At 53.9% G+C, this 23276-nt stretch overlaps 1 protein-coding gene and 1 long non-coding RNA gene across 6 annotated transcripts; one reads left to right on the top strand and one right to left on the bottom strand.

The window, feature by feature from the left end:
* The first annotated feature begins 23 nt into the window (after positions 1-23).
* RAB15 (RAB15, member RAS oncogene family) lies at positions 24-23254 on the top strand. 5 transcript variants are annotated; one of them, XM_040477394.1, is made up of 8 exons: positions 103-212; positions 12510-12652; positions 16856-16916; positions 17677-17737; positions 18239-18316; positions 18992-19081; positions 20276-20341; positions 20526-23254. In XM_040477394.1, exons 2-8 carry the CDS (start codon positions 12553-12555, stop codon positions 20682-20684), a joined length of 615 nt encoding a protein of 204 aa, XP_040333328.1. In that variant the 5' UTR covers positions 103-212; positions 12510-12552; the 3' UTR covers positions 20685-23254. The 5 variants fall into 5 exon arrangements, with proteins under 5 accessions (XP_040333327.1, XP_040333329.1, XP_040333328.1 ...); XM_040477393.1 differs by lacking the exon at positions 12510-12652 and having other exon boundaries at positions 24-212; XM_040477397.1 differs by lacking the exons at positions 103-212; positions 12510-12652 and adding an exon at positions 710-747.
* Positions 8949-10267, bottom strand: LOC121031908 (uncharacterized). The gene is made up of 2 exons (XR_005790959.1): positions 9338-10267; positions 8949-9170 (listed from the first exon to the last, which is right to left on the bottom strand). It is a non-coding gene; the product is annotated as an uncharacterized LOC121031908 (long non-coding RNA).
* Positions 23255-23276: the final 22 nt, after the last annotated feature.

Below are 23276 nucleotides of genomic sequence, written 5' to 3'. Positions count from 1 at the left end.
GGGTGTGTACAACATCAGCGATGGCAGCGGCCGAGCGGGGCTGAGCCCGCCGCCCGCCCGCAGCCCCCGGCCCGCGCTGGCCCCAGCCATGGCGAAGCAGTACGATGTGCTGTTCCGGTTGCTGCTGATCGGGGACTCCGGGGTGGGCAAGACCTGCCTGCTGTGCCGCTTCACCGACAACGAGTTCCACTCCTCGCACATCTCCACCATCGGTAAGGGGCGGTGGCCGGAGTGGGGGAGGCCACCCTCCCCACCGCCGCCGCTGGGCCGGGCGGCCCCCTGCCCCAGCCCGGGAGAACTGGCCGCCTCCCCGGCTAGAGGCGTTGGCGCGGGAGGCCAGGACCAGGGGAGAGATCCCGGTGAAGGGCCACCGACTGGGGACTTGAGCCTCGGGTCCTGGAGGTGAGGGCGTCCCTGCTGTTGCCCGTGATTAGGGATAGGTTCTCCAGCCTTGCGCTAGGGAGCCTTCTCATCGGAGCCGAGACCACCGGGGCGAGTGTAGGCCTGGGGACCCCGAGCTGGGGCAGCGAGAATCGCAGCCACTGAAATGACTTCCCCACACCCGCAGGTGGAGAGGGGGAGGGGAAGTAAAGCCTGTGCTCCGGAAGAGGGGTTCAGGGTGGGGAGCCGCGTCACTGAGTCACTGGGTACCCTCCGTTCAGGGGCGACCCAATGTGGAGCCTGGCGGGGAAGACAGGAGGAAGGGAGGGGCCAAAGGGATTGAGTTTCCAGAGCACAGTTGTGAAGGTAAGCCACAAGGTGGGACACCTGGAGGAGGGCGTACGTTCGTTCGGTGAGCGTGTTTGCGTGTGGAAGGGGCACTTTTTAGCCAGCTCCAGAAAAACGTTTGGATGAAGATATGTTTTGAAGGAGGCCGAGAAGGAGAAGAATGTCAGGATTACTGGTCCACACCTGGGGATCACATGGCTGGCAGGACCCACCTTACAGTACATCTCTGATCTGGCAGTGCCAGATCCTGTGCTTAGAGGGACAAGACCTGGTGGCTTCCCAGAGACGACTGTTCTGGGAGGGAGGGAGCGGCCTCCCCTCTGAGGGAGTTTCTGCGCCTTGGGCCTTGAGGGGCCTCTCCTCTGGGAGGTCTGAGTTGAGGCAATTCCACCACAGTTAGCAGCTTTCCCCCCTTCCGTGGGAGAGGGCCCCAGCACTCAGCTCTCACTTGAAGCTTCCACCCCGACCCTCCCAACACACGTTCCTTGCCAAGAGAGACGAGGGAGCAGGTAGAGCCAGGAGGCACAGAGCCTAGTGGTGAAGAGGCCGGCTTTGTTGTCACATGGACCTGGAGACCTCGCTTTGGGACAATGTGACCTTGAATACCACTTAAGCTTCTGAGCTTGGTGCTTCTCATCTGTAGGATGGGAGTGATAACGGTCCCTACCTCCTGAGGTGTTGTAAGGGTTGAATGAGATCATGTTTGTAAGAGCACTTAGCACAAACTTGGACACAGGTGATGCTAGGTGTTACTGTTGTCATTGTCCTTGAGCTCGCAGGGTCTCATCCTCTCTTTGCTTCACTATCTTCAAGGGACCTAGGGTGAGGGAACAGATAACATCCTTCTTTCTCAGGGGGGCGGTGAGGCAGGCTCCTAAGAGTTCTGGAGCGTGGGCTGGGCCACTGCTGGGATGAGAGATATCTCAGAGGGATGGGCGGGGTACTGGAAGCCAAGGGAGGGCTGCATGCCTCTAGGGAAGGCTCAGGGCAGAGGAGGCATTGGGGAAAGGCCTGGGAGTGAGCAAGGGAGGGGCTGAGGATCCTGATGGGATATGGGGACAGGTTGCAGGCTTGGGGACAAAAGGCAGGAGGTTAGCACTTAAGGAAACTTCCCGTGGCTGTTTTTTAGATGGAGTTGGTGCCAGGAGCTGCTGAGCTATTTCAGAGGGCTGTGGGCTGCTGGGGGGCGGTCCCCAGACTTTGCCTGATGAGCAGTAGTTTGCACCCTGTGTCCTGGCCACATTTCAAGTCCTAGGAGTGGCCTATGTTTTTCCCTGGAGCACTTTATTCACCCACCCCATTCAGAAGCTCTTGGGCTCCAGCCCAGTGTTGTTAGGGGAGCTAGCCTCCCCTAGGAGACGTGTCCCCCTTTCCCACAGACACGTGGGAAATGAGGGAACTGATGTTTCAGAAGGTGACCCTTCTAAGGCTTATGTTTTCCTTAAGTCCCTTGCCCCCACATGGCTAATCACCAGCCCTTCTCATGTCTCTTCCACCTCGTCTTCTCCCTTCTTAGACACCTCCTTCCTGCTAGATAGACAAATGTGCAGTTTCCCCACACAGGTCACAGGGACTTGCTCAGAGTCCCCCCTGGGGCCAACCACTTTGGAGGCAGAGATGAATCAGCAAACCGAGTGGGAGTGGGAGTCTCTCTGTGGCACACTCCCCACGCCACCTCCTCAAGGCCCTTGGTGTATTGACCTAAAACCCGAGCAGGTTCTCTCTTTGCTTCTGAGGGTTGGGTCCACCTTTTGCCAGGATGCAGTGGACTGTTTAGGAGTTTGGATTTTCTGGAAAAGAAAGAAACCTGTCTTTCTTCACACCAGCCTTTTAAAATCTGCCCACTGGGCATTCTTTTTGAAGCTCACCTAGGCACTTGTGAGATTCTACATCGTCTTGGGCATGTTTTTTCAGCATTAACTAAGACTTAGGGAGAGAGTTGGATGGTCAAGAAAAGCTTTCCCTTCAGTGATACAGAAAGTTTCCCATGGAGTTGGAAAGGGCAGCCAGGAGACAAATTAAGGAGCCAAGAAAATGGGTACTACCAAATCATATTCAGTAATTTGTCCATTCGGAAAAAATGCGTGTGTCCTGTAGCTGGGATCAGTGCTGGAGGCTCCAAGGTGAAGAATACACATCATCACTTCTCTCCCACTGCTCTTTGTCTGAGACACATTCTCATACCATGCTGGACCTTGATCTAGGCACCTTTCCCAGAGCTACTTTTGTGAATGGGGAAAATGAGGCATTTCACCAATTATTGCCAAGACAGAGTTCAGATTCTTGGATCATGTGGATATCACCTAGGCTGGCACTTTTGTGATTTACTGTTTATGCCATTTACTGTCAGCCTGACTGACATTCCAGAGAAGGGCCTGCCAGGGAGCAGTGAAGAGACCTCCCAGGGAGGCCCTGCTTCTTTCTAGTCAGCAGGTGGCCTTGAGCTGGATGCGTACCGAACAAGCCTTTCCTGTGCTGCAGCTGTGCCCACCCAGATGGGGGTCGTGTACCAGTGCGCAGCTGATGCCTTAATGTCCTCTACTGTGTCCTCACCTGTTAAACTAATTAATTAAGGATTCACTACAAAGCACCATGCCAGGCATTTTAGAGACCTGTTCAGTCCGCCTTTTCCTGCCCACAGAAGCCCGGAATCTAGCTGGGGAGACAGCACACAGGCAAGAAGAGGTCTGGCCACAGTGAAATCTGGAAGCACTTGGTGAAGCACTCGTCAAATGTCAGGGATCAGTTATGATCATTGTTACTGTTAACCAAGGTCTTGCGGGCATTATCAGCAACTAAATATCGATGCGAGGGTACAGGACACAGGCAATGGCTGGTGAGGGGACCGTGAGTGCTACCGCTATTACAGAGGTGCTAGAGGAGGCCAGATGAAGAGGCCCTGCTTGACTAGAAGCTGCAGGGAAGGCTCTAGAAGGAGGGAGGCTGAGGCCAGCCCTTGCAGCGTGGGCTGCTTTTCAGTTCCTGGAAAGGAAGGAACAGATGGAGTAGAGACGACAGAGGTGGGAATTCAGTGGGTGTTCATGGGATTCTGGGCAGTCTGGCTGGAACCGAAGGGAATTTTTAGGGGAAGAGTGAGAACATTCCTCCGTTTATCTTCCTGTCTCCCAGACCATACTTTAAGTGCCTTGAAGGTGAAACCAAATCTCATTCCTCTTTATTTTCGTGGTCCTAGTACAGGGCCAGGCTGGAACTTTGTAAATGTTGAATGAATGGATGAATGAGGGCAGAGAGTACTGAGGGCCTGGCTGAGGAGGTGGGACTTGGGCCTTCACAGTGGCAGAGGTGTCTGAGCCAGGGAATGACATGGTGAAAAGGGCCCTCGGGATACTGGCTGGGAGAGAGAGTTGAGACCTGCAGCCAGGAAACCAGTCAGGGGCGGTGGTGGGTGGTGCCAGCACGAGGGGCCCTCCCAGCTCCTTCTCTCTGCCAGACTCCCCTCCTGTGACACTCCTGCCAAACCGCACACCATCTCCTGCCCTCCTGTCCCTCCAGGAGTGGAGAGTCCTTTGAACCAGCCAACTGGCAACTTCTGAAAGGGCCTCACGTGACCGGTGTTGCCCGCCCAGGCAGGGAGCCGGTGTCATCCCCAACGTGTGGTGGGGCCCTTGGGTTCCTTTCTGCATTGGTGGCCGGGAGTGCCCTATAAGCCACTAATCAAGCTGAAGGGACGGGCCTTCTGTTTGGTTTTCCGCCTCCCACCCTTGGTCTTCCCCAAGTACATGGGTCACATGGTCTCTGGACCTTTTTGTTTTAAAGGCCACCTGATTTTCCAGTTTGGCTGGTTGAACCACCCACCGCTGTGGCCTCAGGGCTGATTCCTCGGGCGGGCCTGACTGCTGCAGGATCCCCTTTCTTGGAAGTTCGGTTTGAACTGGCTTGGGCTGCCTGGGGCCAGGGCTGTGGGTGACTGAAGGGGAGGGAGAGGGCTGGGGAAGACATGGGGGGAGGGGCGGTGCGGGGGCATGGAACCTAACAAACATGGGACAGTTGCTTGGGCACTCAGGGGTCCCCACACCACAAGGAGCCTGGACCTGGAGGGCCGGGGGAGGGCCGGGGTGCGTCTGTGTGCCTCGCTGCAGGGAGGGTGGGAAGGGGAGAGCAGCCCAGGGCCAGGCAGAGAGTCCCCATGGCCTTGCTAGGTTCTGCCACCTTCAGACACTTATTCCACATCTTTTCCCTGAGTCTCCACATCTGTGAATTGAAGAGAGTAACAGAATCTTTCTTAAAGGTCATTGTGAAGATTACAGAGGCTAATGGATCTAAAGCACTTGGCAGAGCCGGCAATAAAATGGTGGCCGATTATATGATTATTACCATTATTATTCTTATTATTTGTTATTCCTAGCTCATGAGAAAGTTGTCAAGATTAATATGCTGCCAGTGATGTGCTTTGAGGCCATCCTCTTTGCCACTCACGCATTCAGGGGTTTGGGCACTGTTGACTGAACACGAGGTGCCTATGAGGGGCTGGGGGTACAGCAGTGAACAAACAGGAGACAGGGCCTCGGCTCACTTCCCTGGGGTCACAGGGTTGCATCGCTGCTTCCGTGCCAGCCCCCACCCTTGCCCCAGCAGCTCCAGGCTCTGGGAAGGAAGAGTGAGTTGGTGAGGAAGGAGGTGGGGAGGTGGCGAGGTCAGGAGACAGGTGGCCTGAGAGGACAGCAGAAGGGCTCTGCCTCAAGGCTTGGGCCTCTGCCTGGTATCACCCTGCCTCAGGCCCCCATTCCACACACCCCATCCCCCAAGAATGTGATCCCCGAGAACAGCTCTGAAACCCTCAGAGGCTTTCCTTTCAGCTGCTCTGCACATCTGTGCCACCTTGCCGGCTCTGCAGAACCACCCCCAGCTTTGAGGGCCCTGGTTCCTGCCCCCTCCTCCTCCTCCTCTTCTCCTCCATCCTCCCCTGCTCCCCAGACAGCTTGGTGATGAGCTGTGTAGCATGAAAGTCGATATTTGGCCATTACCCTTCTATCCTGATTGCCAGTTCTTCTCAGAGTGCCTTCTTCTGTAATCTAATATTTGTGCCTGTTTCCCTGTAAAACTGCCAATTTTCTGCACGGGCCTCTGACCTCTTGTTGGCTCTCCTGCCTGGGCAGTGTGCTTTGTCGGGGGTGGGAGGCACAGAGCTTCCTGGACATTTAATTCCTCCCACTGAGGAGGAGAGGATTAATCATCAGCCTCCTGGTTTTACAACAGGGGAAACTGAGGCCCCGAGAAAAGTGATGGCCCACATCTTGAGTGCAGGCCGCCCAGACTTGAAACACCTCTTCTGCAGTTGGCTTATCCCAGAAGACCCTTGCACAGCCCGCCAAGGGTTGGCTGTCTCCAGTGAGCCAGACCTGTGCCTCCCCCACCCACCGAGGGCTCCGGGATGGAACCATGTTCATGCCCCTGCTGTTGGCCAAGTCTGCCTCCTTGACGTGACCCTCTGGGGAACTGTCAGGGGTGAGGATTGAGGAGTCTGGCTGGGGGACCTTTGAGAGTGAGATCTAAGGGTTGCCCTCACATTACTATTTTGATAATAGATTTCCTGAGAACTGTGACTGGGGCCCCATAATCTACAGAGAAGGCTAACAGTTGGCTTCCAAATGTGGGTTGTTCCCTGATTGCTTTGCCCTGATTAAAATTTGTTCTCGCTGATCTTATCTCCTGGAATGTACCGAACTTCATTCATTCACTCATTTATTTACTCACCCACACGTTTATTTTTTCTCTCCTGTATTCAGTTTTGTTGACTAATATGTATTATTATATCTGCTTTCTGCCAGGCAATGAGAATATGAAATGAATAAGATGCTGTGCTGCCCTCTGGGAGCTCAGAGTACAGACAGTTGGGAAGTCAGGCATCCAAACAGACAAGCAGAATAGTATGCAAAAGCCATGTCAAAATGCTTTGGAATCACAGGTGATAAATTCCTCCTGAGTTGGTTGGTAAAGGCTTCACAGAAGAAGTGACATTTGAGTGGTTTCTTCAAGACTAAGTAGGGTTCCCCAGGGGGCCAGGGGTGGGGGAGGAGGTGCTGTGGAAAACACCTCACGTGGGGCTTCTACTCTTCTGCCTGGTTGAGCTCACTGGTGGTGGCCAGACCATGATCGTACCAACTTCAGTTCCACCACATCCTTGCTAGGAGTTTCCTTCGCTGGCTCTGTGTGAAGGCAGACACATCTGGAGGACGTGGCCCCTATAAGATGTTTGCTCCTGAGGCTCCCAGCCCCCGTTTTTTTTCTCTGGGAACCTTCTGCTGCCCGTCAACATGGCCCTGCCTAGGAAGAGGCTCAGGAGGGCAGAGGGGTGAGTGCTCAGTAGCCTGGCAGATATTGGCTACCTCAGCTGTGCCCACTGACCATTCAGCAGCAGGCTCTGGGAGGCAAGGCCAGGTCAGGGGTCTGCCAGAGGGGAGCAGGACAGGGTTGGCTGGAGCACACAGCTCATGTCACAGAGGCCCTATGTAGGTTTGTGCACACGGCAGCGGGAAGGGCAAGGGCTAGGGAACTGCTGTGTCTCAAGCACCTGCTCAGTGCCCCTACCACGTGCACAGGAGCAGTGGACTTTACATACATGAGCCATTCAGTATAGAGATCTCATCACAAAGTGGGGTGAGGAGTCCCCAAGTTGGCCTTGTTAGCGTTTGAGAAGTTTCTTGGTACATTCTTCAGGTTAGACCCTATGTGCATGTGCACACAGGTGTACATGTGAGGCTGGGTCCCCATGAGATCCCAGAGCAGGGAACGGCCTTGCTGTGTTTCCCCCTTTATAACAAAGGAAAGAATAACGGGGCTCCCTCTTCCTTTTCTCTTCTGAGGAACTTCTAGTTTGACTGAAGTGTGTTCCTGCCTGAGGGGTATTTGCTGTTGCACCTGCCTGGGGCCCCGGTCCCTCAGATCTCTGTTGTGTTGGTCTCTTGTCACACAGGTCTCAGCTCAAATGTCACTTGCTTTAAAAGGTCTTCACTGAGGAGCACCTGGGTGGCTCAGTCGGTTAAACGTCCGACTTCGGTTCAGGTCATGATCTCACAGTCTGAGTTTGAGCCCCGCGTCGGGCTCTGTACTAATAGCTCGGAGCCTGGAGCCTGCTTGGGATTCTGCGTCTCCCTCTCTCTCTGCCCTTCCCCCACTCACACTCTGTCTCTCTTTCTCTCCCTCTCAAAAAGTAAATAAACATTAAAAAAAAAAAAAAAAAGGTCTTCACTGACCAGCCAATCTAAAGCAGCTTGCACATGGGTCTCCTCACTCTGTGCTCCATTATTCTGCTCCTGCCTCTTAACATCACTCTGAAAGTATTTATTAGTTGGCTTCCTTATCATCTGTTCTTCCTCCCTAGAATAGAAGCTTCCTGAAGACAAGGATTTATCTGTATCATTCACTGCTGTGTCTTCTAGTACCTAGTTCCTGGCACATAGTAGGCATTCAATAGCCGTTTGTTTGAGTGAATGCATAAATGAATGCATGCATGCATTTTCTTCCGGAGGGAAGTTGTATGTAGTATTGGTGTCTTGGGACTCATACAATGGGAAACTCACTATGCTGCATGTGTGTCTGGGACTGAGAAAAGAGGGGGAGAATTCTGCAAGGGGTGAGCTGCTTCCAGCAGCACCTAGCTTTTCCGCTCAAATATGTGTCCTGGGGGGAAGCTCAGACATAGCAGGGGGCAAGGAAGCGTGAGCGGGGTCCTCCTTGGTGAATACAGAGACAAGAGATTGGGATCTTCGACTGAGGTCAGTATTGCCTGTCACTCAGAGTCACTGGGGGTGTCAAATGGCTGCTGGAGCGACCTTCCAGGGCCATCTCACTGCTGGGGGCTCTGGAGTAGAGAGTTCCTAGGGCTCATGCACTGGGAACATGCATCCCTTCCCAGCCTTGTGGGACCCTGTGTTCGACTGGGAAGCACTTCTACACGATGACGGCCCCTGGGGTTCTGGGCCCTGGGTTTCCGAAGATTGGTCCTTCAAGATTTGATGTGAAGGTGGTAGCCTTTAGAGTTGTTCTGGTCCCCATATCACCTCCAATTACATCGAGGGAGTGTGTGTGTGTGTGTGTGTGTGTGTGTGCGCGCGCGCGCACATTTGTTCGTGTCTTTGAAAAGAAAGGAGGGATAGAGTATCATTCTAAAATCTGCAGTCTTTCTTGCAGGTGGCATCTGAATCAGAGCCATTGACTCAATGTCCTGGAGGTTAAAACATGGCCTTGGAGTTAGAGGATCAGGGTTCTGTCTGCCAAAGACCAGGGCTGCCTCTTTTATTTCTGCTTCCCATCCCTCCCAGAGCAAGACAGTGCAAATGCTGAGTAATGCATTTGCCCAGAGAGCCTGGTGCGCCTTCTCCCCAGGATGAGGCCAGCATGAGGGACCATCAGTCTGCAATTGGGTAAGAGGAGGAAGTCAGGTGGTGGCGTGTGGTCCGGCAGACAGCGAGGCTGTGTCCCTAGAGGGAAGGAAGGAGAATGCAGCAAGTGGCAGGTTTGGGGCAAAGATGCTCTCCCCACTCCCCTCACCCACCTGGTGTGACATTGGTGTGCCAAGAGCCTTTGTCTTGACTCTTCTCTTGAGATTTGTCTCCTTCTGGATCATTCTCCCCATTTGTCCCCTTACATGTCACTCAGGGGGAAGATGGCGTCATTGGTCTCTTGCTGTTACGGGTCTTCTCTGTTGCTGAGACAAGGGGGTTTTGAGATGGGGATTATTCTGATGCCTTGTCTGGACTGGCAAAGTCAGGCAGCCATCACCCCCTTCCCCCACCTTCCCCCCCCGCAGGGTCTGCCTTTCCCTAAAGCTTGTTTTGGGGTTGTTCAGGGTGACCTCTTTGGAGGTGACCTCCTGCCACAACCCCGTGAGCTCCACATGTCCAGCACATGCTGGTTTCCTGTCGAGGAGGGGCTGGGGGCCTTCCTGAGCCTTGGGCTTGGTAACTGGAGCCACCCTGGCTCCAGGGATTGGGTGTCTGCCTTGGGTTTCAGGTGTATTGAGTTGTTCCTGTTGTGGCATCTCATTGCTAATGAAAAGGCTCAAGTCACGCTGCGGGTCTTTTGGGCTGTGGTTGATCACAGTGATAACATTTGGCATCCAGAAGCGCCTTATTTCCACTTGAAACATGTGGCCCTTGGCAGGCAGGTAGGCTGGCACCTGATGTTAACCCATGAGGTGCTGGCCTGCCAATACGCACACCTCCTGACTTTGCCAGAATTTAGGTGGTAGGCAGACTCGGGAGCCATCCGGGCTCCGTGGTGGGTGGCATTTTCTCTTTTTGTTGGAACGCTGTGGCTTAGTGCTGACCCCTTGCCCCACCTCCTGCCCCACTCTCCTTCCTCTCCCAACATGAGCCCAGAGCTCCTTCTGTTCCCCACACTGTGCCCCTGGGCTCCATGCTCTCCTCATTCCCTAGGGAACTGATAGCTTCTTCAGCTAACATTTCATAAAACTATGGGTCAGGCCCTGTGTTACTGGCTTTCCACCTTCTCTCACAATCATCACAGAAACTCTCTGACACGAGGGATTGTCATTCCCGTTTTGCAGGTGAAGAAACAGCATAGAGAGATTAAGAAGCTTTCCTGACAACACACAGGTAATGAGTGGGAAAGGCAGGATCGGAACCAAACTCTGACCACACCAGTGTATTCTGACTGACCACGCCCCTGTTCCCCCCTTCCTCCTAGCTTCCCTGTGCTCTCTTTGGAGGCAGGTGGTTATGGGAAGGAGTGTTCTTTCCCCTGAATGTGCCCCGTTCCTTTCTTTCCACAGTCTTCATGGCCCCTCACTGCTAGACCGAGGGGGCAGTAAGCTCGCCCCCTCCCCGGTCTAGCAGTTCATCACCCATGGTGAACCATCTCCCCTGTCCTGTCCCTCAGTCCTATCCCAGCCCCCAGTACTCAGAGGCCAGCTTTGCCCCTCCTCCTGTTCTCTGACAGCAGCCCTGTCACTGTGCTCCAGGGCTCCGGGTGTGGCCTGACAGTCTCTGAGGGTTGCTGCTGGAGAAGCAGAGGCTGTTCAGACAGGGACACAGCAGGAAGAGCCAGAGGCCATCGATGTAGTGAGGGCAACACTGTCCACGGTCCGAGGTGGCAGTCACTTAGCTGAGGAGCTTTTCTTGCCAATGTCCGTGACGCATGCACATGGCAGGACACACGTCCCTGCGCTTGAGCCACAGGTGCCCATCCTCCTCATGCTCCCTGGGGCAGGGGGATGCCACCTATGGAATTACTACTTTATGTCTGGCACCTCTGCTGGAGTGGAGGCAGAGATTTTAAAAACAAACAACTTATTGTCAAATGCAGAATACACTGTCTTCCCCTTAGGTACTTTGCATCTAGTTGGGGCTGGAAGACAAAAAATAAGCAGCAACAAGCATGGAATTTGGGGGGTGTTTTCCTCCCTGCCCTATTGTTGAAACAGCTTGCCTGCTTGCCGTGGGGGTAGGGGACGTGAGGCAGCAGCCGACAGCCACAGGCTGTGAATCTTCAGGTGACCCAGAGGCGCTTTCAGGCTTCGCTAGGAAAGGGGGATGTGCTCTGAGGGTACCCGTGGGCTGGAAGGCAGGGTCTGTGCCAGGATCCAGCACCCCAGCCCCGACTCTGGCCAGTGTGCTCTGTCTCGAGGCATCTCTGCTTCTCTGCACATCTGCCTCGTGTTCCTCTAGTTGCCAACTGACCAATCCTATCTGCACCATCTGGAGGGGGCTGGTTTGATCGGCTTAGCCAGAGTCCCTTGTCGCTGTTGGCCAGGTCACCTTGGGGGTCACCAGCAAGCCCACCGATGGGCCTCCTTTGGTCAGACACCCACCTCTGGTCCGGTTAGGAACTGCTTGTCCACAGAGAGCACACTGCACCCGGCCCTGCGTCCCTGCAGAGGCTTTGGGCCGGGCGGTTCTGGCCGGAAAGGGATGCTGGGTGTGGCAGCCACCATGACTGGCACCTCTGAGATGCTGAATAAGAATGATGAGCTTCACCTCGTGCTTTAGGCACTTGGTTGGCAGAGGGCCCCCATCTCCCTGACTTTCTCGTCCGGGGCTCCCAGTGTTCCCAAGAACATCTGCCGGAGCTGCGTGGAGGCGGTGTGCTTGTTTCTTCACACTACAGCGTTCCCTGGGCCTGGGAAAGGAAGCCGGCTCTCCTGTAGGGACAGTGACGTGGCAGCGTGCAGGGTGATGCGTCTGGGCTTAGCGCAGTCCTCAACCGCGTCAAGGAACAGGGGTGTCCTGAAAATAGGTTTGGGCGGGCTTGCTCCACGAGTGCCCAGGGCCTCGCTTCTAGATGCCTCATAATAGAACAGGTACGGGGGGCATGCCAGGGTGTGACAGAAAAGGCAGTACGATTCTGCAGCCACTGGTCAAGGGAGCAGTGGGTGGGTGTTAGGAGGCCAGTTTTCCGGTTCTGGCTCAGCCACAGGGTGTGGGAGCATGAGGACGCTATGCGGCTACTCTGTGCCTATGGTAGTAATCACCGCTCTTACCTGCCTCTCAGGGCTGGCACCAGAATTAAGGGCTCTGGATTCCCTAGCTAATGGGTGTGCAACAATCATAAGTGTCATTATGAGCCTTGGGTGTGGCTCTGCCTAGAGATGGGCTAGACAGTGGTTGTCAAACTTTAGTGTGCCTAAAATTTAGCAGGTCTGGGTGCACCTGGAGAATTGCATTTCTGATAAGCTCCCTGATGATGTTGATGCCGCTGGCCCCTGGATTAGCAAGGGCAATGGGGTAGTAAGGGACTAGACCACGTAACCGTTTCCACACCAAAGGCTCTCTGGGTTTGTTTTCCTGGCTGCTCTCCAGGAAGCTGTTATTCTGCAGAGGGATGAGAGAATGACCTCCTACTATGCGCACGACCTCCTACTATGTGCACGTGCTTCACATCCACTGCCTAATTCGTATCCCACAACAGCTCTTAGGAGGCCAGTGGTATTGTCATTCTACAGGTAAGAAAACTGAAGCTCAGAGAAATAGAAAGTTGCCCAAAGTCACACAGCCAGTGCCAGAATCAGGATTTAGACCCAAGTCTTTCTGATTCCAACACTAGTGGATAGCTCTTTCACTATATCGTAGCTCAAACTTTCCTCTAAAAATCACCCATTACCCGGTTAAAAATATACGTTCCCGGGCCTTGCTCTCTGAGTCTCATTCAGTGGGTCTAGACAAGTCAAGGCAGCGGCATTTAAAAAAAAAAAAAAAATCACCCCAGGTGATTCTAAGGCTGAGCACCTGCAAGGCACACCTGGAGAATGGGAGAACACCCGTGCTGCCTCACCTGACCCTTCAGGTGCAAAGCGTTAGTCCAAATCTCAAACTTCAGGATGTGTTAGAACACCTGGAGAGCTTGTTGAACTACAGATTCGAGGGCCCCCACCCACAGAGTTTCTGATTCCACAGATCTGAGGTGGAACTCAAGAATTTGCATTTTCCAACAAGTCCCAGCTGATGCTGATGCTACGGGTCTGGGGACCACACCTTGAGAACCACTGTCTAGAAGCCGGCTTTCGAAAGTGTGATCCAGGGGCCAACGGCATCGGCCTCACTTGGAAGTTTAATCCAGCATCTCGGGCCTCACCTCACAGCTACCGAATCAGAGTCTGCATTTTAACACAATCCCCACGTGATCTGCATGCACCTTAGAGTTTGAGACGTGCTGCCCTAGAGGACCCGGAATGAGGACACACAGGGGATGGAGGTGGATGGAGAGTATTTCTCCTCCACATAGAGTTTGGAGATCAGCAAAGAGGGGCCAGACTGTTAGGATGAGCACCCAGAGGGGGCTGATGAGGAGCTGAGAGGCGAGGCTTGGGAAGGACAGAGGACTCTTTCCCCAAGGAAGATAGAACAGAGGCACACTCTGAAGAAATGAGGTAGGCCTCAGGAATGGCTTCATAAGGCAGCATTCATCTTGCCCCTGGAGAGTGGCGAAGAAATTCTGTGGAGTGCATGGCACCAAGGAGGGGGGGCTAGGGGACTGAAGCCTTCCGCGAAGGGACAGTGGCTTCCAGGCAAGTGATGGGTGAACACACCTCTGTATAAACGGGTGCCGAGCAGCTATGAGGGCCCCGCTAAGGTGGGAAAGCAGGGGTCTGTGAGTGGCCCAACAAAGCCAGTGGTTTGAGTGCCCCGCAAGTGCTCAGCAGCGGAGAAAACCAATAGCCACATGGGGGTGGAGGGGCCACGGATGGGCACCGTCATGGCGGGCCAGGGGATGATTGGAGGGTGGACACAGTGGGAGGTCCAGGCTATGGGACCAGAGAGAGTAGAAAGAATAAATTCCACTAGAAGATCACTGAGCAGTTCATCTTCTTTAAATTAAAAAAAAAAAAGGGGGGGGTGGGGCGGGTGGGTGAGTAAGATCCCTCAAAAGGACTAGACTTCCTGTTTCTTCCTTAGTGCATATGAATAGCCAAAATTGAAGCATTTCGCTTCTCTGAACTCCACAAATCTTACTGGGTGGTCAGGAGGACCTAGGTTGTGAGACGATGGGGGTAGGGATGCTGTGGGCCCCCAGCACTCCTCAGCCTCGGTCCCTGGCCATGCAGCTAAGAAGTGAGGGAAGCTGGAGAAGGAATCCAAGCCCAGGGCTCACTCCCAGGATAGCTGCGTCTTCGTGTCAGTGCTGCCTCTTTTAACAGCTGCTCACATTCTCACACAGTGTCCTCCTGCCCGGCTGAGCCGGGGACCCACAGCTCAAGGACCTACAGAGAAACCAGTACGGTACAGTTAAGTCCTCTGTGTTTGGTCAGTACACAACTCTCGTTCCCCGAGAAGAGTGCTGGGGGTAGTCAGGGCTCTGACATCAAACAGGCCTGCCAATTTCTACCACCTGCTGTGCCGACCTTGGGCTATTTATCTTACCTCTCCGGGCCTTTGTTTCCTTTCCACTAAGCTCTGTAAGGTTAGAGACCATTTGTCTTTTTTTTTTTTTTTTTTTTTTTTTTTTATTATACCACTCTGTCTGCACCTAGCACTGTGCAGGGCAAGGGCACATAGTAAGTTCCCTTCTCTCTCCCTCTCTGCTACCTTGTGACCACTTTGCACAAGGCACTGTCCTTGGCCAGGCTTGCTGGGCTAGCATGAGCTGGTTTGATTGTAAAATGAACAAAATTGCCGGTCCTCCTGCGAAGCAGGCACTACACCATGAAAGAACAAGAATTTCCTGATTCCCTTCCATGCCAGGGATGGCGAGAAGCAAATTCTTGACAACTGTTTGTTTGGGGAGGCGTGGCATGCCACTGCCCCCACCGAGGCCAGGTGCCCTCCACCCTCGCTTTCTCAGCACACTTGGAAGAATGGCTGCCAGACATTGCCCATTTGGAAAAGTACAGCTCAATAGATATGAATCAGCTTGGGCAGGCGGAAAATGATTCACGTCTGACCAACTTGATTCAGTTTGGGCTGTCCATTCTGGATCTTTTTCTCCCCTCTAGTTAAATGATGATTGGCCTCGATGGTGAGAGGGAAGGGCCTGAATGTAATCTGCCTGTGTTCGTGGAAGCCTGGGGACAGGCTGGAGGAAGGGAGAAACATTCCCATTGGTTAAGAAGTAATGCCGAGGGGGAATAGCGGCAGTATTGGGGACTCTCGTACCTCTCCGGTCTTTGGGGCTGTGTCTTTGGTGACTGCTGCCCGTCTGGAACTCCGCCTTTACCGTGTTCTCCATCGGAAAACTGGTTAATGGTGCCCATTCCTGACCTGTCTCCAGGGAGCACACAAAGACTTAAGCTTAATTAACCTACTAGATACAGCTCTTGAATCACCAGGCACAGTTAGGGCTGGGAAGAAGCATGGTGATAAAAATGTCTCCCTCATCCCTGCCATCTCTCAGACTCAAGCCTGTGTGCTGGTGCTGCTGACTCCTGCAAGTGTCCCCAGATGTTTCTGCCTTGGGCTGGTTTGCCAAATGCCTTGTTTCCTGTGTCTTGTGGCAGCTTAGCTCCTCAAGCCCTTGGGCAGATGAGCCTGAGAACCCTGTTTGTCCTCCCCTCCCTCCTCCAGTGACATGCTGTGGCACTGCCTCTTCCCCTGGTCACTGGTAGTCATTTACAAGCACCCATTATGGATCAGGACTGTTCCAGGTTATGATGATAACTGTAGTCAATTGAATAGCTACCAGGTGCCAGGCACCGTGTCTCATCTGGTCTTCTCAGCCACCTTCTGAGATGACTGGGAATGTCGCTATTTTACTGATGAGGAAATGGAGGCTCAGAGAAGAAAGGTGTCCAAAGTCATAGCTATGAGTTAAGTGGCCAGAGTCAGGATTCAAGCTCAGGCCTGACTTCAAAGCCCATGCTCCTTCTAAATAAAGAAGTAAACAACAGTGCCTCCTCCAGTAAGTGGGGCTAGTCAACAGCAGATCCACCAGGCCTTGGTGGGACTTTGCTAGGTGCCGAGGGCTGTATACACAGTCCTCTCTCTCCAGGGTCTGTGTGCCTTCCCCACGTTTGTGACAGCGCCACATTCCCTCCTGGTTATTAATAAGCAGAGAGGGGCACCTGGGTGGCTCAGTAGGTTAAGCATCCGACTTCAGCTCAGGTCAGGATCTTGAGGTTCATGGGTTCAAGCCCGGCATCGAGCTCTGTGCTGACAACTCGGGACCTGGAGCTTGCTTTGGATTCTGTGTCTCCCTTTCTCTCTCTCTGCCCCTCCCCTGTTCATGCTCTCTCTCTCTCAAAAATAAATAAAGATTAAAAAAATTAGACAGAGGAAGAAAAAAAAAAATAAGAGGCAAATTCGGTGGGTTGCTATTCCTAGGCGTTAGAGTTCCAGGGAGGATAAGTAAATACCCGCAGTTCTCTCCAGAAGGATAAATAGGAAGACTTCATACTGAGGAGAGCGAGACACATTTGGGGGCTGAGCGAGGCAGCGATGGAGTGGACTCCCCCATACTCACTCTGCCTCCTCCTGCACTGCCTCACCCCTTTACCCATGGCAACTCTCATGTCAAGGAGGAAGGGAAGCTCCATTCAAAGCCCTGGATACTTTCTCAGGGCCCATTTTTGGTTCAGGAAGTCCCTCCTCACTTCATGCCATCTTTCTGCCAAATTAAGCCATAGGAAATCCCTTCCAGTGTGAGTGCCCTGGGCCTTCACCATTCAGGTCTCAGTGGTACCCTTCGTAACTTCCTTGCTCTCTTCCTTTCCCAGGCGTGGATTTTAAGATGAAGACCATAGAGGTAGATGGCATCAAAGTGCGGATACAGATTTGGTGAGTTGAGTAGGGGGAGGAGATGCGGGAGGAGAGCCCCAGGCTTCCACTGCCACGTGTAGAAATCCCAAGGCTGCATCTGGGATAACTGGCCACCTCTTCTGTGGAGAGAAGCAGATGTCTCAAAGCCCATCTCTTGCTCCTAGGAGCCTTAATCTCTTTTTCTTAAGAAACCTTATGAGATTGGCCACAAGTCACCAAGGGGCAGGAATTAGAAGGAATTGGCAAACTAACCAGTTGGCTTTGTTTTCGGAAAAGGCTTTGCCCTTGGGCCACGCTGCAGTGTGGTAGGAGGGAGGGCTACCTGGGACCCTGGGGAGAGAGCTCCATCTAGCATGGTGCAGTTCCCACCAGTAGCCACAGGGGGCCGCTGTGGCTCTCTGGCCTGACGCTCCCGCAAGCCTGGCCTTTGCCAGCCTTTGGAGCTGCCTCCAGGTTGAGAAGGGTACATGTGTCCACCCTGTCTGAACACAACGGCCAAATTCTACAGAGTTGTCCAAGGCCCAGTTATGTTTGAAGCTCCTGGCGTAGCTGTAGTTGACAAGACCCCATCAGCCCTGTCAGCACCAGATAATCAGGCCTCTCTCCCGCAGGGTCAGATATGCTCAGACCCCCTTGGGGATCCAAGCTCCTCTGATATTTCACCCTGTAGCTCCCCAGTTTTTCCTGCAAGGGCACAGGGTCTCCCAGCTCCTGTTCCTCCCTTCCCCCTCTGGTTCCATGGTCCCCGCTCCTCTGAGGAACTGGCTTTCTACTACAGGGACACAGCGGGGCAGGAGAGATATCAGACCATCACAAAGCAGTACTATCGACGGGCCCAGGTGAGCCACCATTTTCAGGGTTTGGAGGTGGGACGCTGCCATCCACACTCCCCACTCTGGGTGTTTGAGATATTTATGTCACTGACTCCCAAAAGAGGGCCCTCAGATCGCCTGCTGGCAAGGGCAGTCTCAGGCAGTCTTGCGATTATTCATTGATCATTCATTCAATTATTAGTTATTCTCTGACCACACACTACAGGCAAGTCCCCCACCGTCATCCCCAGCTTCCACCCTCCACCCTGGGCCAAAGACCCCAGTCAGAATATTTGGTTCCTTCCCACCTCAGAGAGTTCCGTGATAGGCCTAGGGTGCAATAGCTTTGGGGGTATGAGAGAGAAGGAGAAGTTTCTGGGTGCTGAGGGATCCTCAGTATGCTAAGCAGGGAGAAGGGAGAGTGGGACCCAGCATTTAAGGTACCACACCTGCTTCCGGCCCCATGACTGTGCACGGTCTCTGTGTGCATCGACCTCCCCCATTTCTCTCTCCTTCTCTCTCTCTCAGGGGATATTTTTAGTCTACGACATTAGCAGCGAGCGCTCTTACCAGCACATCATGAAGTGGGTCAGTGATGTGGATGAGGTAGGAGATGCTGCCTCATCGTTGGGGGCGGGGGAGGGGCACCTCAGAGGGGAAGGCAGAGCGAGGGCCAGATGGGAAGGGCCGAGGCTCTCGGGGTTGGTGAGCAAACACTCCCAGGAAACCTTGCCTTCCACGGCCCTGGATGAAGACCTCTGGGTGAGTAAGACATGGGGAAGGAGCCCAAGCTGCCATGCCATCCATGCTCTGTGCCCAGCCAGGACTCCATGGCTGTTTCGTCCTTGGAAATGAGTTAGGCCAAAGCCCACCCTGTGACCAGCTTCCTTCCTGAAATCGTGAGCCTGGGGTTCTAGTCCTGGCTCTGGAGCCTCGGGCAAGCCATTTGAACTCTCTGAGTCCCCAGTTCTTCATCAGTAGAATGAAGGGCTGGACTTAAGTGCAATGCCCTTGCCAGTTCAGATACCAGTTGTCCAACTCCAGGAAGCACCAGTAGTAGTCAGAGTGCCTCCTGCTCTAAACTGTCCCCATGACAGCCCTCCGGGACCCCCGGGGTCGGCCGTGGCACTTGGGGAAGCCTTGCACCTGCACCCCATCAGCCTGTTCTGTCCCTAGGGCTCTTCAGCTTGGTGCTGGTATAGAGGCCAAGAGACTGTAGGGTGGGGAGATAGGAGGGAAAGGCAGCACTCACTGGCAGTTCTGCTTGTCCTTTGTCCCTAGTATGCACCAGAAGGTGTCCAGAAGATCCTCATAGGGAATAAGGCCGATGAAGAGCAGAAGCGGCAGGTGGGAAGAGAGCAAGGGCAGCAGGTAAGTGGAGCGAGCTGGCCGAACCCATCCCTTGGGTCTTCTGCCGCCTTCCGGGGCCAGTCCTGAGGGCTGGGACCCAAGATTCTGTCCCTGTCATCAGGCACCCTGGCACTTTCCAAAGTTCCCTAAGGCACTAGGGGAGTTGCCATCCTTGAGAATTTGCTTTCTGCCCTTCAGGACTGATTTGGGGTCCACCCTGAAACAAAGACCATCCAAAAACAAAGACTGTCCACCTCTAAGTGCCCCAGAGCAGGATTACCCTCTGCTAAAGAGAGCATCCCAATGTTCATGGTGAGGAAGGGCTTCAGGTCGCTGGCTTCTCCAGCAGCATCCAGCCATGGCTACCATCTACAGGCATCCCACCCCGTCCTTCTATTGGAAAGGAGTAGGGAGGAAAATGAGGGAATGCAGGGCCCACGGTCAGAGAGAAGCCATGGGGCAGAGAGGGTAGGAAGGTGGTGCCAAGGGAGACCGCCCTCCCAGAGCACAGAAGGATGAATACCACGGAGACGAGAGTCATCTACCCACTCCAAGGGCCTCCAGAGCTTTTCTCTCCCTCTTTGCGTCCATAGCGCTTAAGAGAAAATGGGATCTTTTGGTATGCAAAAATAACACGTGGTCATTGAAAAATCTGAACGTAGAAGCAAATCCTCCTAGAGCAGTATTTATCGAACACTGTATGCGTGGCCAGCGCTAAGCAAGTGCTTTGAGACACATGACCCCTTTTAGTCATTCCGTGACTTTGGTTGCGAGACACCCTCTCCCCTGTTTAACAGATGGCAGAGCTGGGCTTAGAGATATATTCGTCCACAGTCGTACAGCTGCTGAGCGGCAGCGCTGGTGTCTAAGTCTGGGTCTGTTTGATCCCAAAGCCCGTGTTTTTTATTAATTTGACATCTTGCCCAAGATTTTGATATATTTATCTCCTGACGTATGAGCTGTGTGCACCGGGGGCAGGGGCGTGTCTGCATGGAGGCGGGTGGGGAGTGCGGGAGGGTGTTTGTGGACCGTCTCCATGCTCTGCTAGCCTGTGTCTTAAGAAGGAGCTCCCGGTTGGTCTGAGAAGCGACCTACTGTGAGAAATTGTCACGACACAGCAGGGGCTATGAGGGCAATGGCAGAGGTATGTGCCAGGTGCTGTGGGCACCTCCCTTCCCTTACTGACTCCCTTTCAGGAATGTTCTTTTCTTGCAGCTGGCTAAAGAGTACGGCATGGACTTCTATGAAACAAGTGCCTGCACCAACCTCAACATTAAAGAGGTGAGCGCTCCGAAGCCCAGCTACCCTGCCTCTTGGGCTGAGTCCAGTAGAGTGGGGAGACAAGAGGAGGCAGCGGACAGGACGGGAGCCTGGGTCAGATGAGCCCCCGCCCCTGGGACAGTTACAGGGCTGCCTTGGGAAGAGGAGGAGGAGCCCGACTAACCTGTGACCCTTGGTTTCCCAGTCTTTCACGCGGTTGACAGAGCTGGTGCTGCAGGCCCACAGGAAGGAGCTGGATGGTCTCCGGACACGTGCCAGCCATGAGTTGGCATTGGCCGAGCTGGAGGAGGATGAGGGCAAACCTGAGGGCCCAGCGAACTCTTCAAAAACCTGCTGGTGCTGAGGGTCCTGCGTGGAGCAGCCGCCAATCCCCCTCCCCTCAGGAGGCCTGTGGCAGACAGGGAGTCCGGGCTTTGCCCTGCTTCTCCTCTCACTCGGGTGACCCTGTGGAATACCAGTAGCTGCTACTCCCCTGCCTGGCCCTGAGAGCAGCCCCGCTGTCATCTTTGAGCAGCCTCTGCCCCCAGCCCCTCCAGCCTGGAGTGGCTCCCTTCAGCCTGTTTCCCTGCCACGGGTCTGCTATGAGCCCCCAGTACGCTACGGGCACTGTCTCACCGCCCCGAGCTCCCCGGACAGTGGCCCAGTCTGGAGTACGGCCACTTTAAGGCCCCTTCTTTCTCAGTGCATCTTGCCTCCTCTCTGCTTTTTCTCTCTTCCTCCCACTTCTCTTTCTTGTCCCCTTCCCCTCCAGTGTGTTTTGTATCAAAGCCCCTCACACCTCTTTCCCTGTATGTCCTCCTGTGTGGCTGCTGGTGCAGCTTCTTTCTTTCCTTTCTCCCTAGCCCTGTCCAAGGGAATGGACTCAGGCTCATGGGGATGTTCCATATTCTTCTTCTGGGAGAACCCCCCTGCTTTGTGAAGGGGCCAAAGCCTACAGGGTACTTCTTCCTATCTTCCCTCCCCACCGTCGCGTCTCGTGCCATGGGCCTGCCTCACCAATGGTCTGGGGAAATGTACATCAAGGCAGGAAGGAGACGCCAACCTGGTGGTCCTCAAGACTGGGGCTGTCCCACCTTTCCCTGCCTGCCCCCCCCACCCCCCAGCTTGGGCCTTGCTTGGCCGCCTGCCCACCTGCCTCTTGGGGGAAGTGAGCTCAGAAGCAGGTGCTTCAGAGAAGAAAACAAAATGTTGTGGGGAGGCAGGGATCAAAAGTCACCTCCGTTCTCTACCTCCCGTGCCCCTTGTACGCAGTTTCTCCCCACCTGGGCTCCTGAGTTTAAAGACATGCACCGAGGCCTCAGGGCACTGCAGGGGCAAGGAAAGCCAGGGGCCGGCGATATTGACAAGCAAACCACACACCCCCAGAAAGAGGAGTGTCTGGAGATGAAGATCTAGCCCCTATATATCAGGTTAAAGCAAGGGGGAGGAGGCCAGAGACGGCATTGTGCACACCAGAGGGGAATATGGCAGGAGCAGGGCTCCCTGGGCCCCGGCTTCCCTTTCTGTGTAAGAAGGGCCTTTCCCCGCAACCCCCTGGCAAGTAAGAGGGGACATATCCACCCAACCCAGCCTTCAGCTCTCAAGGTTTCGCTGAGACTCAAAGTCTGTGGGAGAAGAGCTGTGACTTCATGGGGAGAGAGAAAGAAGGCCCTGGGTAGAAATGCTTGGTGCTGTTCTCTTCAGCCTTCCAGACAAAGTGCTCATCTTGCCCCTCTAGCTCCTGGAACAGGAGCCACCGGCACTGTGGCTACAGGAGGAGGGAAGTGGACTCCCTCCTCCAGAGCTCTTCATTCAGGAAGAAGTTCCTTTAACCCCACATGGCCCAAGAGTGGCTTGAAGGAGGTGCTTTAAAGAAGGAACAAGTCAGTTAGCAGCCCTAGTAGGGTTCCTCCCCACCTTCCCAAGGAGGAGGCTCATTCTTAAGCTACATATTAGCAGCATCACATGGCTAGGGCTGGAGCTAAGACAACACTGAACGTTCATCAACTAAGGACCAAAGTCCAGGGCACACACAGGTGAAGGATTAAGAGCCCCACTTCCTTATTCCTCCCAAAAAAAAAAAAAAAAAAAAAAAAAAGGTGGGGAAGAAATGACCAAACCTTTCCTTCTGACTCTTATCAGAGTAGGAGAGGGTAGCTCAGGATGCAGGGACAGGGATAGGTTAACCGTAGTGGAAGGAAAAGGAGAGCAGGAATAGTTATAAATTGTTAGCTAATGAGAAATTTAGATAAAGACTCTTTAGGATGAAGTCATGACTATGGCTGGGATGCTTTCTTGAGGACTGACTCCTCAGGTGTTAGACACAGCATCACACTGGGGGCAGGGAGATGGTTATGCCAACCCACAGTGTGCCCTCTGCCAGGGACTTCAGGGCGCTGGCTCCAACCTGGATCAGTATTGCAGCTTTCCCTGAGGATCAGGCAGAGCACCATTGCCTTTCTCTCCTGGCCCCCTTGGGACAGAAGGACTATATTTTTACTGTACCCTAGGGGTTCTGGAAGGGAAAGCATAGGGTGGAGATTCTATGAACTGATTAGCCCCATCCCCAAGGGCCACAGCTGGGGAGAGGTATGGGAGCCAGAGGGTTGAACTTTTAGGGTGCAGCTATGCTCACAAGGAATTGGAGTCGGCATCTCACCCCTAAACTTCTCCAGTCCAAGAGGTGGCCTGGGATCTGGCATTAGGCCCAGAGTTTTGCACAGGTACTTCTGCCTGTTTACTTATCACCTCTGCATCTGCTGTCTTGAGATTCAGCCCAGCCCCAGGCATTTCCACCTGCTCCAGAGCCCCCACCATCTCCCTGTGACGGGTGAACTTTGTGTACTGTGTCTCAGAACCAATATATGACTTGTGAGCAGGGTTCATCTATTTTAAACACAGATGTTTACAAAATAAAGAATATTTCAAACCAGAGGTATGGCTGCCTGTATGAGTC

Source organism: Herpailurus yagouaroundi, unplaced genomic scaffold, assembly GCF_014898765.1.
Source record: "Herpailurus yagouaroundi ecotype Mexico unplaced genomic scaffold, PumYag 141, whole genome shotgun sequence".
Lineage (NCBI taxonomy): Eukaryota > Metazoa > Chordata > Mammalia > Carnivora > Felidae > Herpailurus > Herpailurus yagouaroundi.
The sequence above is the reverse complement of the archived record's forward strand: the minus strand, read 5'-3'. Positions and strand labels throughout refer to the sequence as shown.